This window comes from Acipenser ruthenus, chromosome 12 (genome assembly GCF_902713425.1).
Source record: "Acipenser ruthenus chromosome 12, fAciRut3.2 maternal haplotype, whole genome shotgun sequence".
In the NCBI taxonomy this organism is placed as follows: Eukaryota; Metazoa; Chordata; class Actinopteri; order Acipenseriformes; family Acipenseridae; genus Acipenser; species Acipenser ruthenus.
The window spans coordinates 28,017,428-28,035,279 of NC_081200.1; the positions used below are offsets into that span (position 1 = coordinate 28,017,428).

At 36.8% G+C, this 17,852-nt stretch overlaps 1 protein-coding gene across 2 annotated transcripts in view; it reads right to left on the bottom strand.

Annotated features, from left to right (window-relative positions):
- The window catches only part of LOC117416979 (BMP/retinoic acid-inducible neural-specific protein 3-like), a 42,146-nt gene extending 24,529 nt beyond the window's left edge, over positions 1-17,617 (bottom strand). Inside the window, exons 1-2 of one of the 2 annotated variants that reach the window (XM_034028509.3) lie at positions 17,089-17,617; positions 13,062-13,347 (exon numbers count right to left, since the gene is read on the bottom strand). In XM_034028509.3, the coding sequence (XP_033884400.1) occupies positions 13,062-13,255 (194 nt within the window). In that variant the 5' untranslated portion in view covers positions 13,256-13,347; positions 17,089-17,617. Of the gene's footprint in view, positions 1-13,061; positions 13,348-17,088 lie in introns of those variants that run through there. The other variant, XM_034028510.3, reaches the window with a different exon arrangement.
- Positions 17,618-17,852: the final 235 nt, after the last annotated feature.

The window sequence follows — 17,852 nt, forward strand, 5'->3', positions numbered from 1 at the left end:
CACCATGTTTGCCTTGTAGACTGTGCTAAATTCACATTCTGACAAAAAAAAAAAAACAACTCCCAAAAAACAGTTTAAACTGGTTTTGAGGGCCTTTCCTGACAAAGGTCAAGCAAACATGATCATATAAAGCCCTTAAATAAAGACTCCTTTTATCCCCCAAATCATCCATGGTTTATAATACTCGCTCAGATCGATGCTGTGAAGATCAGGAGTGTATAAACTAGACTCGAGTCACTAAGTCTCATTGCAATATTTATGTTTTAAACTTGGACTGAATCTTTCTGCACCACCATTCTAATCTCATGGATTATGGATTAGTGTGCCACTGACAGGCAATACAGCCTAGCGCTACAGAATGATATGTTTATGTAGAATTATGAAGACTGTCTTCCCATTTTTTACAGAAGAAATCTTCTCCATGTTGTATAACAGGAGCAGGTATTAAGCACAAAATATGAATGCAGGGTCAATCTTAGATTTATGAATTAAATGAGAAGAAAGTTACATTTAGATACTGAGCTACAATAGCACCAAAAAGAGCCCTCGAGAAAGGCTATCGGTCTGTGTTGTGGTTTTGTCTTGTCTCTTTTTGTTTGTTGATTTTGACATTTTAACTAAAGCACAACATTGGAACAACACACAATCAAAAAAGGAAAAACAAACAAAACAAAAATTCCATATGTAGCAACGGCCCAGTTTTAGCTATACTATGGTACTAAGGACTTTAAAGGCTGCAGGACAACATAGCCACAGACGTTTTAATTAATAATAATCCTCCATTTCAGTTTTTTTTTATAACAAAAAAGCTAGTCTTATAATGTCAAGCCATTATTTTAGCAGTTTCAATTTGTTTACTGAAAAATGAGGAAGGCAGAGGGCTACACAAATTCATGTGTAAGTGCAGATTGAAACAAATCCCCTCCATTATATGCTCCTTCAGTTACAACAGATTGTGATAAGCTTTGCCTTTCATATCGTAAACCCTGGGCAGACAACAAACTGATGCAAGTGCAAATACAGTTTGAAGGAAACAATGGAATATAACTGTTTAACCTGTCCCTGGGTTGCCATAGGGAACTGGATTAGTCAATCTCTTCTTTCATTTGTTCATTTCTTTCTATGTAGTTTATTCTGGGGTCCTCCATTTGAAATCAAGCTCAGTCTATCACTTTTAGATTTTTGAAAGATAATGTAACATGTCATTTTACAGGGGAAAAATGAAAAGATCTACACTGTGGCATGCAAATGAAAACATTGTTTGATATAATTGTTTTTTACAATTGTTTTTTTTTTGTGTCAGCATAATAATAATAGTTTCTCAAAATATTAATACGGCAGGTTTCATTGTCTATTGCGATATGTAGCGACTCTGTAAAAGTAAAACTACTCAAACATACTTAAATATTTTAAGACAGACGTGTAGTGGACAAAAAGTCCTATTAATATATGTGTATGTTTTTCAACTGATGATTACTGAGATAATTTGACATCAATTTTAAAACTGCTGCAGGACACACAGTCCTTCCCATAGAGGATGAACACGATCACACTCTGTTCACCCACCCTACTTATAACTGTTCCAATGCTGACATGATGTCGAGGAAGATTAAAATTTATCAGAATAAGATCAATCCTATAAGTAAAATAGATAGGAGTATGAATAACTACTGTGTCACTATATCTATCGGTATAGCCAGTGTTTTTAAACCTTTTTAGGCCCTAATGCCACAGTGGCTACATTTGAGAATCGAAAAATGCCGGCACTAATAAAATTGGAATCATTTTAGACCAAAACTAAAATTCACACAAGTAAGTACTATACAGCCTATGATGATCTTTACACCAGGAAAGGATAACTAAAACAACAAAAAGAAGCAAAGGTTTTACTTCCACAGATTTAAAGGAAAATTATTAGAGAGAAAAAGAAGTAAAGGTTGATAAATAAATCTAATGGGAAATCTGAGCTTGTTTTTCAGTCACCAAATGAGAGAAATCAGGTTTAAAGGACTGGTCAACTGCAATGATCAGCTATGCTTCCAGTTTCATATCAGCAGTTCTGTTCCTTAATTCCTTAATAAAACATTCAACACAGAAAATGTTGTCTCAAAAGTAAGTTGAAGCAAACATTGATAGCAAATTGGCAGCAAGTCTGTGCATTTCAGAATAATCAGGATGTGAAAAGATGTTCTGCCACAATTCTGTTGTCTTATCACTCCTACCAAAGCAAGAAAAGCTTTCTTGTGCAGCTTTAACAGAGATAAGTTCCGTCTCCAAAACCAGCGTTCCTTTCTGACTGTCGTGTGCTGATTTGCAGTGATTTTTCACAACATCTGACTTGCACACAAACGTTTCCTGCACTGACAACTAAATGGCTTTCCTTCTCTTTCAAAAACAGCAAACAGATGCTCCCATAGGGATTTTTCATTTTTCTTATTTTATCATAATTTTATTTGGTGGTATTTCATATTTGCAGAAAACACAGGACTCTACATATTGGCATACATTTCTTAGAAACATAGTTGCATTTGAAATAATAACTATTTATTAACTATTTTAATAGTACAGCACTTACAGTGAAGTTATACAGATGTTTGATGTATGAGGACGAAGTGGTTGTTGCTATGGTACTGTTTCCAAGGTAACTGTAACCTTTTGACCTCTCTTTAAACTTCTTGCAAAGGTACGTGGGAGAAGTGGAAACATAGCTGTGCCGGTATTACCTTCAAGTGATTGATGAGAAAACGTTATGGATGGAAATAAAAAAAATGTGGAAGAATTACAATAAATGCTTTCAAAACATTTAGCTTTTTTTGAAGATTTTGCATAATGCCATAGAACGTACAAAATGCTGCATGCAGCATTAATGCCACTGGTTGAAAAACACTGGGTATTACTACAGGCAGGTATGCAATACTGTATGTATACATATAAATGTTTATTTGTGTTTACTTGCTTACCATGACCACCAGAGATGAAAGGAGTAATTTAAGCCTATGCAGAGCTTCAACCTTTAATAATCACCTCCAAGGCCTTTAACACTAGAACTGTCACGGTTATACTCATACTTAAAACCACCACTGGCAGTCATTATGATGGTTACATTTTAAACAACATCAATATTAAAATGAAAGACAAACTATCGGGTACAACTCAAAAGTTTTATTCAAGCACGTCATATCAAACACCTGCACAACCAAAACACGGTATAAACTTACCACATATAAAGCAGTACTTCAAAAAATGAAAAATGATAATAAAATAAACATTTCAAAAGACTCTACTGTGTAAATAGGTATATGTACATACAAAAATGTAAAAAACAAAAATAGTTTTTAATTTAAAACGAAAGTAACATGTTTTCTCTTGCATGTGTCAGTCGGTGCAGCAGTGAATCCAGGTTGAGCTGCTGCAGCCTGCTGCTTTGCAGTTTCCTGATCAAAATGTTTCTGCTGAAGCGCTGTGGCTAGCTTCAAGATGAAATCTCTCCGACTGATATTTTCCCCGGTGCATTATTGTACAAAACTAAGGAATTGATGGCTGCCAGATCCAGTAGAGATAACAACAGGCTTGTATATAAATAAAATAGAATATTGTAGGTTATATTCAAAATAAAAACTTTCAGACACACAGAGTAATTTAAATATGAAAACCTCAAACCATCAAAATAACTGCCATGGCGGTTCTTGTGTTAAGGGTGCTTGAAGTAATTAAAGCCAACCATGACTTAGTGGTCTTTGACACAGCCTTCAGAATATCATGTAAAATATTGATTTTGGATCATTGCAAATTAGATCTATTTATAAAACATATATAAATGTGTTATTAAAGGTTTGGAAATTATTAACAAGTATAATAGTTTATAACAATAACATTTTCAGTGCCAGTGTAACACTTCAGTTATAATTACCCTAGGTTCTTGTAACAATATTATTATTTATTTCTTAGCAGATGCCCTTATCCACGGTGACTTACAATTGTTACAAGATATCACATTATTTTTACATACAATTACATTATTTTTTTACATATTATTTTTACATACAATTACCCATTTATACAGTTGGGGTTTTTTACTGGAGCAATCTAGGTAAAGTACCATGATCAAGGGTACAGCAGCAGTGTCCCCCACCTGGGATTGAATTCACGACCCTCCAGTCAAGAGTCCAGAGCCCTAACCACTACTCCACACTGCTGCCCATATTGCTATCAGTAGCATACATACCACCGTAGCAGCCATAGCACGGCTACGGGGCACGGGCACCAAGGGGGTCCAGGAGGAAGATAAAAAAATAATATAAAATAAAAATAATAATAATAATAATAATAAAATAATAATTAGAGAGAGAGAGAGAGAGAGAGAGAGAGAGAGAGAGAGATTTTTTACGGATATTCCTGCAACCCCAGCCAAAATTCTAATGTAAACACTTAACTGATTGGTCAAAGGTCATGAGACTGATAAAGGCCAACTCACTTGGAGTACTTTTGATTTTGGTTGCTAAGGAACTACTTAATGGGAAGTGTGGGATTTTTTTTTTGGAAAAACCAGAGAGCTCGAAACAGATAGGTAGGCAGTATGTCTCAATATTACTACCAAAGTGGAGCTCAGAAGATGAAAAAGAAAAAAGAAGGATTAAGAAATGTACAGGTAAAGTGAGTTTGAATTGTGTGAACTGTCGCTAAAGGAATCGAATGGTTTTGCTAACTAGTTACCACAAGTACACACCTGTCCGGTAGCAGAAATTACTCTGATTGGGGTGGGACTATGTGTAGCACGACGAAATATTAAATAAATAGAAACTTAACCACAAGGTTAAACAAGAAAGAGTGTGGGTGACTGCAAAATTCTCTACAATGACGGAATTGCAAGCAATACGATTTTAATATGATGCTCTCCCAATAGAATCGCCACTGCAATTAAACACATTAATTAACACTAGAACTGCCATGGCAGTCATTTTGACGGTTTGAGGTTTTCAAATTGAAATTACTCTGTATGTCTGAAAGTTATGCAGCTGTCCGTTTATGACTTCTCCTAAATACATGTATTAAATACCCTGACAGCGTTTGAAAGGCAGGATCACAAAAATAAGGAAGATTATAATCCTGCCCACCTAGAACCGCAAAAGCAGTAATTTTGACTGCCTTTTACAATAAATGTTTTTATTTTGAATATAACCTGCAATATTTTATTTTTTTCATATATATGCAAGTATGTTGTTATCTCTACTGGACCTGGCAGCCATCAATTCCTTTGTTTTGTACAAGGAATGCACCAGGGAAAATATCGGTAGGAGAGATTTCATCTTGAAGCTAGCATTTCGATCAGAAAACTGCAAAGCAGCAGGCTGCAGCAGCTCAACCTGGATCCTGTGCTGCACTGACACATGCAAGAGAAAACATATGTTACTTTTGTTTTAAATTAAAAAACTACTTTTTACAGTTTTCTATGTAGATATACCTGTTTACACCCTAGTTTCTTTTGAAATGTTTATTTTAATAGTTTTTCATTTTTTGAAGTAGTGCTTTATATGTGGTAAGTTAGAAAATAAACCCTTTTATGTTTAATTGTCATTTAAATGCTGCGTTTCGGCTTTGCAGATATTTGATATGTCGTGCTTGAATAAACCTTTTGAGCTGTATCTGGTAGCCTTTCATTTTAATATTGATGTTTAAAATGTAACCGTCATAATGACTGCCGGCAGCGGTTTTAGGTATGAGTATAACCGCGGCGGTTCTAGTGTTAAGGCCACTCACGCAATTCACCCTCACTTTACTTGTTTTGGTTTAGAGACGAGTTAAAAAACCTGACTGTCCCGGAATGGGGCCAGTTGACAGCCCTAGAGTGACAGCATCGAAACACAAAATGAAGTGAGGGACACCGAACAGTCTGTGCCTGATCCAATGGCAAATACAAGCAAAAAAAATTAAATGTATAGAAAGAGTGACAATCAAGTAATAGTTGAAAGAATACTAGAAAATGATAGTGCTGAAGTTACTATTGATCATTTCCCTGAAGGAGAGGAATATCCAACAGATAGGGTTAACTTTCCTATTAATATTAGTGATTACCAAGTGAAGTGAATTATAATAGATCATGGATCATGTCAACCGAAAGGAGCTTTCCCAAGGGATAAATAACAAGGTGGAAGACATTTTTCAGAACAGTATTATTATCATACAAAAAAAGCAGTTGTCCAGTTACGTATAACATGGCTATGTTATTCACCTGAACTCTATTCAGTATACTGTGAACCCTGCTGGCTATTTGGCGACTGTAGTAAATTAGGGTTTGAGCCTGCTTGGGCTAAAGGAATCAGTAATTGTAAAGGTTTATCAACAAAAAACACCTCAAACACATAAAGATGCATGCATTGTATATGATCACTGGAGACTTTAATTGCACAGTGGTTGCACACAATAAATCAGAAATCCAGAAAGAAATGAACTTTTGGAGACAAATTCTGAAGCTTGTTGTTACAGTGACTTTAACTTTAGCTACGCGCGGCCTACCCTTTTTCTGTAATGGAGCTTTTAGCTGAGTAGGATCCTGTGCTGAAACAGCTCATACAATTACCAAGCAACACAATTAACTACCTAAGCCCTAGAGTTCAAAATAAAGTAATCAAGGTTCCGTCTAAAAATATTGAAAGCGATACTGTGAGTGAAATAAAACAAGCACCATTATTTTCAATCATAATGGATACAACTAAGGACATTAATAAGGTTGACCAAATAAGCCACATTTTTCATTATGTCAGCATTGAATATGAAAATGACAGACCAACTTAAAGGTTTTTTAAAGGTTTTGTTTTTTTAGGTTTTGTTGAAATTCAGGATCAAAGAGCTTCAGGATTTGAATCTGAAATTAAAGTCCATAGAAAGAAAGGGTTGGAATTAAATAAATGTCAGGGGCAAGGCTTTGATGGAGCAGCAGCAATGAGTGGCGTTTACAGTGGTGTACAATCTAGAAACGCTGCAAAAGAGCCAAATGCATTTTATGTACATTGCACAGCACACAATCTGAATCCAGTACTAAATGATGCAGCTGTGAAACATCCGCGAAGTGTCATGTTTTTTTGATGTGGTGCAGAAACTATATACCTTAATTGCTGAAAATGTTAAACAATGGACAATTTGATCATCTTTCATGAGTCAGGGGCGCATTTGAAAAAGCTGTGTCCAACGTGCTGGTTATCCCGTTATGAGTCTCGTGATAGCCTTACATTTTCGCTACATGGACATATTGAAAGCGCTGTCTAGGGTCATTCTTCTGAAGCACTGAAGTATCTGAAGCACTGGGGCTTAAAAAGAAGCTTGAATGTTTTCAGTTTGTTTTTCTTGTAGTCTTTCAGATTAAAATTTTTGAAACTGTGACTGGTGTCTCTAAAATGTTACACGAGAGACATTTGATCTCATGAAAGCTGTAGAACTGATTCAAAGTGCTGCTGAAACACTGTTAGCCTATTGTAACGAATTTGGGAATGCAAGAGAGACTGCTGTTCCTCTTGCATTTAAAGTGGGGCATTGACTGCAAATTCGAAGAAAAGAGGTTCAGAAAAGTGAAACGACAATTTCATGATTTAAGCGAGGATGAGAGACTAAGAGATCCAGAGGAAAAATGTAAAAATACAGTGTTTTACTCTTGTTTGGACATTGTAACGCTGGTAAACCAATTCTGTGGCATGGACACGATTGTTCAGAGTTTTGGAATTCTACAACCACAGTGTAGAATGGTGTCTATAACAGATGGTGAGCTTTTTGACAAAGCAGAAGAGTTCCAGAAAACATATAGCAGTGACATATCACCATCATTTCCAAGTCAAATGCTAATTTCCAAACAACTCTAAAGAATGACATTCAGAAACTCAGTTCAGTTAAAGAGATTACCCAGCTCCTCGTTGTGCCTTATTGTCTTCTTTTCCTGACATTTTTTTTTAACCATTCCTGTCACCGTTGCCACTACTGAGAGATCATTTTCTAAACTTAAGCTGATCAAAATATACACTTGGGGCTTCCAAGTGGCGCATCCAGTAAAGGCGCACCATGTGGAGTAAAGGTTGCGCCCTGTAGCCTGGAGATCACAGGTTCAAGTCCAGGCTATGTCATTGACGACTATGACCAGTTCCCAGGAGGCGGCGCAAAATTGGCCGAGTTCAGCCCGGGTAGGGAGGGATTAGGTTGGCAGGGGAATCCACGGTTCACCGTGCACCACCAACCCCTGTGGCTGATAGCGCACCTGCAGGTCTGCAGTGGAGCCATTCAGATCTGTGTTGTCCCTGGCACTATAGGTCTGGTGGCTTCGCTGTGGATCCACAGTGTGAAAAATGACAGATTGGCAGGAACACGTTTCAGAGGCATTGGCGACGACTACATTTATTTATTTAAAAGAAAACATACACTAGAAGTACCATGTGTCAAGAAAGGCTGTTGGGACTAGCCTTGTTGAGTATAGAACAAGCCCGAGCAACACGGCCAAGATTGTGGATGATTTCCCTGCCATGAAATCCCGAAGACGGACGTTTTAACAAATTGTTTGGTAAGTATACATACTAACTCCGCATTCTGCAGTTACCTGTCAGTAAAGAGCGGTAAATGGGGCGAAATTAATTTTTTGCTGTGGGGCTCGTGACATGCAATGTAAGCCACTGATTGCTATACATTTATTATGTCTAATATTGTTCATCAAATCCTTTATAACGCAATTATGATGCATTATTTGATGTTTATAACAGATCCTTAAACTAAAGTGTTACTAACATTTTAGAACAGGGGGGATAGGTGTAATAAATGTCAGAAAACTAATCATTGAGGTAGCATGTAACTCTTTCAATAAAACACCAATAGAATCTGACCTCTTTCATCAGCGGCATGTTTAACATAGCGGCAATTAGGTTTTAATTTGTATTTAATGGGTCTTCAATGCTCCTGACAGCAATGTACTGTATATTACATGGCACAGTTACACATAACTGGTGTTCTTTATGTTATTTCTTCACAAAACTGTCTTTAAAAAGGGTAAGAATCATGATAAATGAAAACATTATGGCAAGACATTTGACAGTTTCTGCTGATACATTCATCACTACACCATTACCCTGCCAAACAGTTAGTATTCAGTTAGACCTTTTCTACTGTACAGCTGTGACTCTCTGTATCAACACGTTCTATTGAAACATTGACAACTTGGAAATGGTTCAGATGTTACAAGAATAAAGATGCAAATGTGCTGAAGAATTTGATGGAAATAAAGCTTAAAAATGCTTAAAAAAGGCTTCACTCTGGCAACAACAAATTCTGACCTTATAGCTTATAAAGCTGTTTTAGTATTATAATTAAATGACAAACCTAGCACTACTCAACATACCACAACTCAACAGGCTGATAAAATGATTATTCTGTATGTCTGTCTAGGGAGTAGTACAGTATGCTGTGGGTGCTATAACTAGGCTTCTGACAAAACTAAACATTCAGAGCGTTTAACACCTGTCTGTGCATCCCTACACTCGTTATTGGTCAGTTTCATGTTTGACTTTGAGATCCTCCTTCATCAGTTGCCATAAAACTGTTCATGATCTTATACACTGACCCAGTCCCATTGCTCTTCTGACTTCAGTCTGCTTACCGTCCCTAGGCATCATACTATAATATGTTTTTTATTTATATATTTGAAGTCCGATGCATATATAATTTCTAGTTTTAAAATATATATGCGTGGATCCAGTTAGTTATTATAAGTTTTATAATGTTGTGGCAGGGTGAAGTTAAAAGGTGAGGTAAAATCTGGCCTCCCAACGTGTTGACGCTACAGCTATCATCCCGCAGGTCTGCGCCAAGATAGAGCATACATTAAGTATAGTCGGCTTGCTGTGGCCATCTTTGCGAGGGCAATCACACAAGTGTTTCAAAGCCAGTGTTTTTCCATAGAGATAATCATGGAGGATTGACAGGGAGGGGGTGGCTTGAATCATAAAAGGTAACTGTGTTAATCAGTGGATTGGTGGTGTTTGGGGAGACGGGACAGGAAGGACGGCAAGCCGGAGGTCTGCAGTGTTTTGTTTTGGTTTCTGTTTCTAACTTGCAGTGTCTTTGCCTGCAGCAGTGGAACAAGTAGAGAAACGATGGCGGTGTATGTGGAAACAGAACTAGGCCAGCGGACAGAACAGCATTGTCACTACTTAACATGGAGAAACCTGCAGCAGGAGGCATATGTTTCCTTCTCGCAATGATATCTAAGTATAGTGTAAATAGTGGTGATTGGGACTGTTTGTGTGGGACTGTGTTTTCTATTGTGTTCACTTGAAAATATAAAGTTTGTTTTGCACCTGAAGACAGTGACTCTGTGTATTTGTACACACACACACACACACACACACACACATATATATATATATATATATATATATATATATACTGTGTGTGTGTGTATATATATATATATATATATATATATATATATATATATATATATATATACAGTACTGTGCAAAAGTTTTAGGCAGGTGTGAAAAAATGCTGTAAAGTAAGAATGCTTTCAAAAATAGACATGATAATAGTTTATATTTTTTAAATTAACAAAATGCAAAGTTAGTGAACAGAAGAAAAATCTACATCAAATCAATATTTGGTGTGACCACCCTTTGCCTTCAAAACAGCATCAATTCTTCTAGGTACACTTGCACACAGTTTTTGAAGGAACTCGGCAGGTAGGTTGGCCCAAACATCTTGGAGAACTAACCACAGTTCTTCTGTGGATTTAGGCAGCCTCAGTTGCTTCTCTCTCTTCAGGTAATCCCAGACAGACTCAATGATGTTGAGATCAGGGCTCTGTGGGGGCCATACCATCACTTCCAGGACTCCTTGTTCTTCTTCACGCTGAAGATAGTTCTTAATGACTTTCGCTGTATGTTTGGGGTCGTTGTCATGCTGCAGAATAAATTTGGGGCCAATCAGATGCCTCCCTGATGGTATTGCATGATGGATAAGTATCTGCCTGTACTTCTCAGCATTGAGGAGACCATTAATTCTGACCAAATCTCCAACTCCATTTGCAGAAATGCAGCCCCAAACTTGCAAGGAACCTCCACCATGCTTCACTGTTGCCTGCAGACACTCATTCGTGTACCGCTCTCCAGCCCTTCGGCGAACAAACTGCCTTCTGCTACAGCCAAATATTTCAAATTTTGACTCATCAGTCCAGAGCACCTGCTGCCATTTTTCTGCACCCCAGTTCCTGTGTTTTCGTGCATAGTTGAGTCGCTTGGCCTTGTTTCCACGTCGGAGGTATGGCTTTTTGGCCGCAAGTCTTCCATGAAGGCCACTTCTGACCAGACTTCTCCGGACAGTAGATGGGTGTACCAGGGTCCCACTGTTTTCTGCCAATTCTGAGCTGATGGCACTCCTGGGCATCTTCCAATTGCGAAGGGAAGTAAGCATGATGTGTCTTTCATCTGCTGCAGTAAGTTTCCTTGGCCGACCACTGCGTCTACTGTCCTCAACGTTGCCCGTTTCTTTGTGCTTCTTCAAAAGAGCTTGGACAGCACATCTGGAAACCCCTGTCTGCCTTGAAATTTCTGCCTGGGAGAGACCTTGCTGATGCAGTATAAATACCTTGTGTCTTGTTGCTGTGCTCAGTCTTGCCATGGTGTATGACTTTTGACAGTAAACTGTCTTCAGCAACCTCACCTTGTTAGCTGAGTTTGGCTGTTCCTCACCCAGTTTTATTCCTCCTACACAGCTGTTTCTGTTTCAGTTAATGATTGTGTTTCAACCTACATATTGAATTGATGATCATTAGCACCTGTCTGGTATAATTGTTTAATCATACACCTGACTGTATGCCTACAAAATCCCTGACTTTGTGCAAGTGTACCTAGAAGAATTGATGCTGTTTTGAAGGCAAAGGGTGGTCACACCAAATATGGATTTGATTTAGATTTTTCTTCTGTTCACTCACTTTGCATTTAGTTAATTGATAAATATAATCTATTAACATGTCTATTTTTGAAAGCATTCTTACTTTACAGCATTTTTTCACACCTGCCTAAAACTTTTGCACAGTACTGTATAGCAGTGTGGAGTAGTGGTTAGGGCTCTGGACTCTTGACTGGAGGGTTGTGGGTTCAATCCCCAGTGGGGGACACTGCTGTTGTACCCTTGAGCAAGGTACTTTACCTAGATTGCTCCAATAAAAAAAACCCAACTGTATAAATGGGTAATTGTATGTAAAATAATGTGATATCTGTATAATGTGATATAATGTGATATCTTGTAACAATTGTAAGTCGCCCTGGATAAGGGTGTCTGCTAAGAAATAAATTATATATATATATATATATATATATATATATATATATATATATATATATATAGCTTATAGATGTAGCATTGGTTCAATATACCGATCAGATACTGAATAAATTAACATTCAGTAGTTTTCCTTTTTTTTCAATGAAAACTAGATAATGGACGGGTATTAATGAAAGGAAACTTGCTGTCTCCCAAGATCCAGAAAACAGCCTTGCAGTTTCTACACAAGGGACCCTGCACAGTAATGAGCATCAAGAAACACACAGCACATAGTCCATTAACTCAGTAGCATGTGGAAATTACTGTGACACTGAGAAATGAATTTATTAGAACTGTGCCTGTCTTCAAAATCCACAGATTGACATAGATTTATATGCATTCCATAAAACTGTCTGCAGTTTCTAGGATTTATATAAAATTAATGGGGCTTTCCATTTCTTTTAATATTTTCTACGTTGGTTACTTAAAAATATGGTATAAAAGCACCCCAAGCTTTAGGTATTATGTTATACATATTAGTACATGACGTACATGCCAAAAGTGGCAAGGAAATCTGATTGATTTTCAACAGCATCCTATTAACCAATTAAATATCAACAAGACACATGCTCTACCTTTTAAACAACTGTACCTTTTAATACAATATTTTTTTATTATTATTATTGTATTTTTTGTATTAATTGTAGACTTTCATCCTCAATGCCTGCATATGGTTTTAAGTTAAAGACTTCTGACTTGGCCCCACCACTCACCTATATATCTTGTATCTGGTAGTGAATCCCTGCCGGTTCCTTTCCACAAAATCAGTGTACTCTTGCGAGCGATGGAAAGGTCCCTTGTCTGAAAGGAGCCAGTCGAGGGGGCCGCTTGCATGCTGATCCGAAACCAAGGCTGCAGCTAAAACCCAGCAATGGAGGCTCAATGTTATCCACTCCCATAGAGCCATCAGAGAGAGCAGTTCAGCAACAGCACCACACTGCTATATCATGCCTCCACTGGGAACTTGGAGTCTTCATTCTTTCCGTTCTAACTGCACACCTAGGTGGAAAAAAAAAACACAACACAAAACAAGCAATTAGAGTACAGAGACACAGTCTCCCCCAGGACTCCAGTTCCTACTTCAGTTTGCCAGGGAAGGAAAATGTTCCACGTCTATGCTTCTCTGGACTGGGGAAAAAAAGGCAAATAGTTAACCAATCATCAGTTGAAAGCGTATATCTGCTGATATTTAAAGCTGATGTGCCATGAATGCATCATTTTAACTGTTGATCTAGAGGTAAATGAGTACTGTACCTGGTGGAAATGAAAACAGGAAAATGGTAGCTATAATTACAGTATACTATAGTTACAGTCACTTTAGACTTGATTTGGTGTGTTTTATACCAAAGGTATATAATTGTGTCGAAGGTACAAAATCATAACTGACACCTATACTTGACTGCACTAAGAATTACAGAAAAGCCAATTTTATCTCCTTTTGTATATGCCTGAAGTCCTTTCCTCGACAGAAAACAACCACTTCCCCTTTTTACAGCCTTGCATGTATATCTCAAGGACCTCAGTGAAAAGGCCACAACAAGCCCCTGCAGAAGACGACTTATGTTAATGGATCATTAAAGGGAACACTTGTAAGAGCCCAAGAGGGATATTGAAGAGTAACATGTGGTTCTTGTTGTGTATCAGTACAAACACTATACATTTTAAAGCCAAGGTTTGCATGCATATATACATATATAATATAAACAGTCTGTATGCTTGAATGTCTGTCATGTCTTGCTAAAAGGGCCCCTGGCTATAACATTAAGTATAGGATTATTGTAACATTGTATATATAAATTACTGCTTAGACTTATTTAGAGCCTTGAACACACCTGCACTGAATGCTGACATAAATTAAAGTTTGCAATGAAGTAGAAACTACAGGGTCATGCAGTGAATCCATCTGTATTCCTCAGCGCTGATTTTAAACAACCCCGTAACTTCAAGCTGCTGTGAAAAAAAAGAAATTATTACTATGTAGAAATAAATATAGAGCTCCTGTGATTAAAACTATGCTGTGTAGAAACATAACAAAACTACATAAAACCTGGAGATGAATACATCTGTACAAATGGAAAAAACGTTGTCATTTTACTTTACGCCTGTCAGTTAAAATATAGATTTTTACTAAAGGCTCAGTGTAATGCATTTTAGAAGAAAAAAAAATCTGGCAGATCAGTCCATCGTGTTTTGAAACCAATCATGATAGCTCATCACGTTTGTGCATATTAAGCAGTTGGCAGTACATTTAATGAGTCTAACCAGTTACAGAGCAGATGCATTTATATTTGAAGTTTGGTTCAGGAATGGAACAGCATTGTCGAGAGATTCCTATCAGGGGTGTTTATATGTCTGTCTTAGAAGTCTATGTATGGTTCTTTCTTACATGGTGAGAAACAATGTACAAATGAATACAGGCGATATGAATATTCACAGTGCTCAATATATTATCAATGATCTCTTAACCTGCACAAGACCTAGAAAGGTTTAATTTGTAAAACCTGAAGATAAGTTTAAATGCAACATGTGGGGGCAAAATGATTTTAAATATGTATTATTATACAGGAAGATGGTAATCTGTCATAGAAAAACAATGATAATAATAAGATAAAGCATGGTATGTGAATTTCTAATACATTGTCACTTTAATAGTATATTCGGTACACACCACAGGAAAGAATGCAATGCTACAAAATGTTACAAACTAAAGCAAAGCAAACCCAAATGCAAAATGCAATAAATTACTACTTAAATTACTACCATGTCACTTACTACATTGCACACTATGTATGTTGTTTTTACTGCTCCAATTGTTCTCTTCAAGAAACAGTTTTCCTGTTTCAGGTACATATAAATGATCTTGAAATTGAATGCCATTTGTTTTCCTTAAACAACATTTTTAAACATTAAGACATGATTGTATGTTCTGTTGTCACCATTGGTTTCTTGTTGGTATGGGGACCAAATTAAACACAACATGCCTTTTAGATTAATGGACCATTTTTTTTAGCATCTGAGTGCAGTGTTTAACACAGTCTAACTGAAACGGTACCCAGTGTCTTGAATAACTTGGTTAAATTGTGACACAGATTATTAAACCATATTCTATAACATGAAAACTCCGTTGCCGTTTGTGTCCTGGGGCCATGACATGTGCCTTGAACAGGAGGCAGTACTATGCATAGCTCTGTTGGATAACAAGTCTAATGTGCTTCCATGCAGTTTTACATCTAAAAACATTCTGCCTTGGGGATAGCTTTAATACAATGAAGTGACACATATCTTGTCTAATCCCTGATTTTCTCATTGTTGAGTTCAAATAGAAAAGACAATGTGAAAATGATTAATGTCAAATTGCTGGTGACCAAAGTTCTACAGAAATAATCTGCATACACCATCCTCTTATCATTCACTTAACTATATGTACCACTATTGAAGTTGTCATTTTCCACAAGCATTCAATTTAGTCACCCACTCTTTAATAAACTTTCAATCTCATATTTCAAAGGCAGGTCAATATGAAGTCCATGTCCTTTACAGACAGTCATTTAATCTGTGGGTAGATTAATAATAGACTAAACTAGTGCTTATGGCAAAGATACTTCACAACTGCAGTGCTGAATCTCTAGAGGTGCTGCCATTTTTTCATGAAAACAGGAATACATTCCAAACAAAAACGACTCCCATAAACAAACAAGTCCGCTTTATAAATGTATAAGATAAATGTTGTATAAATTGTCTCCAAGAGAAATTGCAGACTGCCTCAGAATTTTAATATGTAATATTAATAGTTACATGTCATGTTCCAATGAATGTAAAACTATGTACTCCAGTATTTAAGTATTCATTAAAAATATTTCTAAATAAAAACACTGTCCTGCTCCATGTATATGTATAAAGACTATATTTTCTTAAGGAGCTTGCAGATTAATTTACCTGAGACTGCCAATAAGCATGTTTCTTTTACCACAATATTATACTGAAGTGAGACTTAAAGTTACTTTAAAAATAAAATATGGTATGCATGGGTTCATATCTGTAAATGTACACAGCGTGTGGGACACTTAATTGTGTTGAAGTAAACAGGGTTCCTGCAATGCCAACTAATTTCAGTATTCATAAGATTCAGTACCTGGTATAAACAGCACATTGAAATCTCCACTCCCCACAAAAAAAAAAAAAAAAACCTCTATTATATAGATACACTATATTATACAGACACACACACCTATCTGGAGAAACTAGATAAGGCAGAAAAGAAAACCCTGGTGTTTGAAAAAATCGTATACATCAGATAATTCCAATATGACACATCTTTGGACAAAACTGGTGCAATAAATTGTGCTTGTGAAATCAAATCATTTAATTTTGTACCAGTGCAATTTATAATCAAAGACACGGCCACCACCACATACATAAACACACATTTCTATTGGGTCTATGTCAACTAAAAAAAAATAATCACGAGAGAATTGGTGAATTAGTTCAAACATATTTGAGTGTATGAATGAACTTAGTAGTCCATTAGATTCAACAACGTTAAAGATACTGTAATGCATCAAACATGTACGCTAAAATGTGGTGTGTAATATGCATACATCATAATAAGTGATTCTAATTCTATTTAGCACTGCGGTGGGTCAAATAAATACCCCATTTATAAACAAGTCAAGTTTGATTCAAAGTGCACACTGGATTTAAAGGAAGGCGATGATAGTGGAAGCACGGTTCTAAACTTACCAGAGTGAATCCCGACACATTTCATAATGTAAAGTGAGCCGCACACACGATTTAAAAAGTGGTATGCCATTATCTTGCTTCTTCAACGGTTTTTTTGTCCATAAAACAGTAGCCTATTCTTCACATCAAGCAGTCCATCGTGTCTAACAAGGGGTTAAAAAAGCAACAACAAATGAATGAGCGTAACTCGCCATCAAAAAAAGAATCATACAAAATATATCCGTGTCCCTGAAACAGTCCAGTTAGAAACTTGATGAGAAGGGTAACGAGAGCTTGTTATTTGAGATCATCGAGGAATAAATTGAGGTATTCAGTAATGCCTTATTTACGAATCACCTTAATGTACATTTAAATAGTTAGGTCCAGGAGGAAATGACAACCTTGTGAAAAGAAGCGACGTTTTTGTAATAGGACTTTACATGATGCAATGATCAATCGAGAAAAAAGATATACTTGTATTTGGGGGGGAAATACTACAAGGATGCATGCAAGTGTGTGTAATTTACCACCGATAACTTGCAAGTGCCTGTGTAGGTTGGTGGAAAAATCCTTTATAAAGTCAGCACTTTCCACCTGGGTCCTTTTGACCCTCCCATTCTGCATCATAGTCTGAGCCACTTCAGAAGCCAGATCACAACAAAGGCTGGCAGGTGTTTTTCTTTCACAGAAACTGGAGGAAATAGGTTACAATTTCAATTTGTTGTTTTGAAAACATGCACACCGAGAGTACAGGCGACTGGACATTACTCAGAAAGGTACAGCAA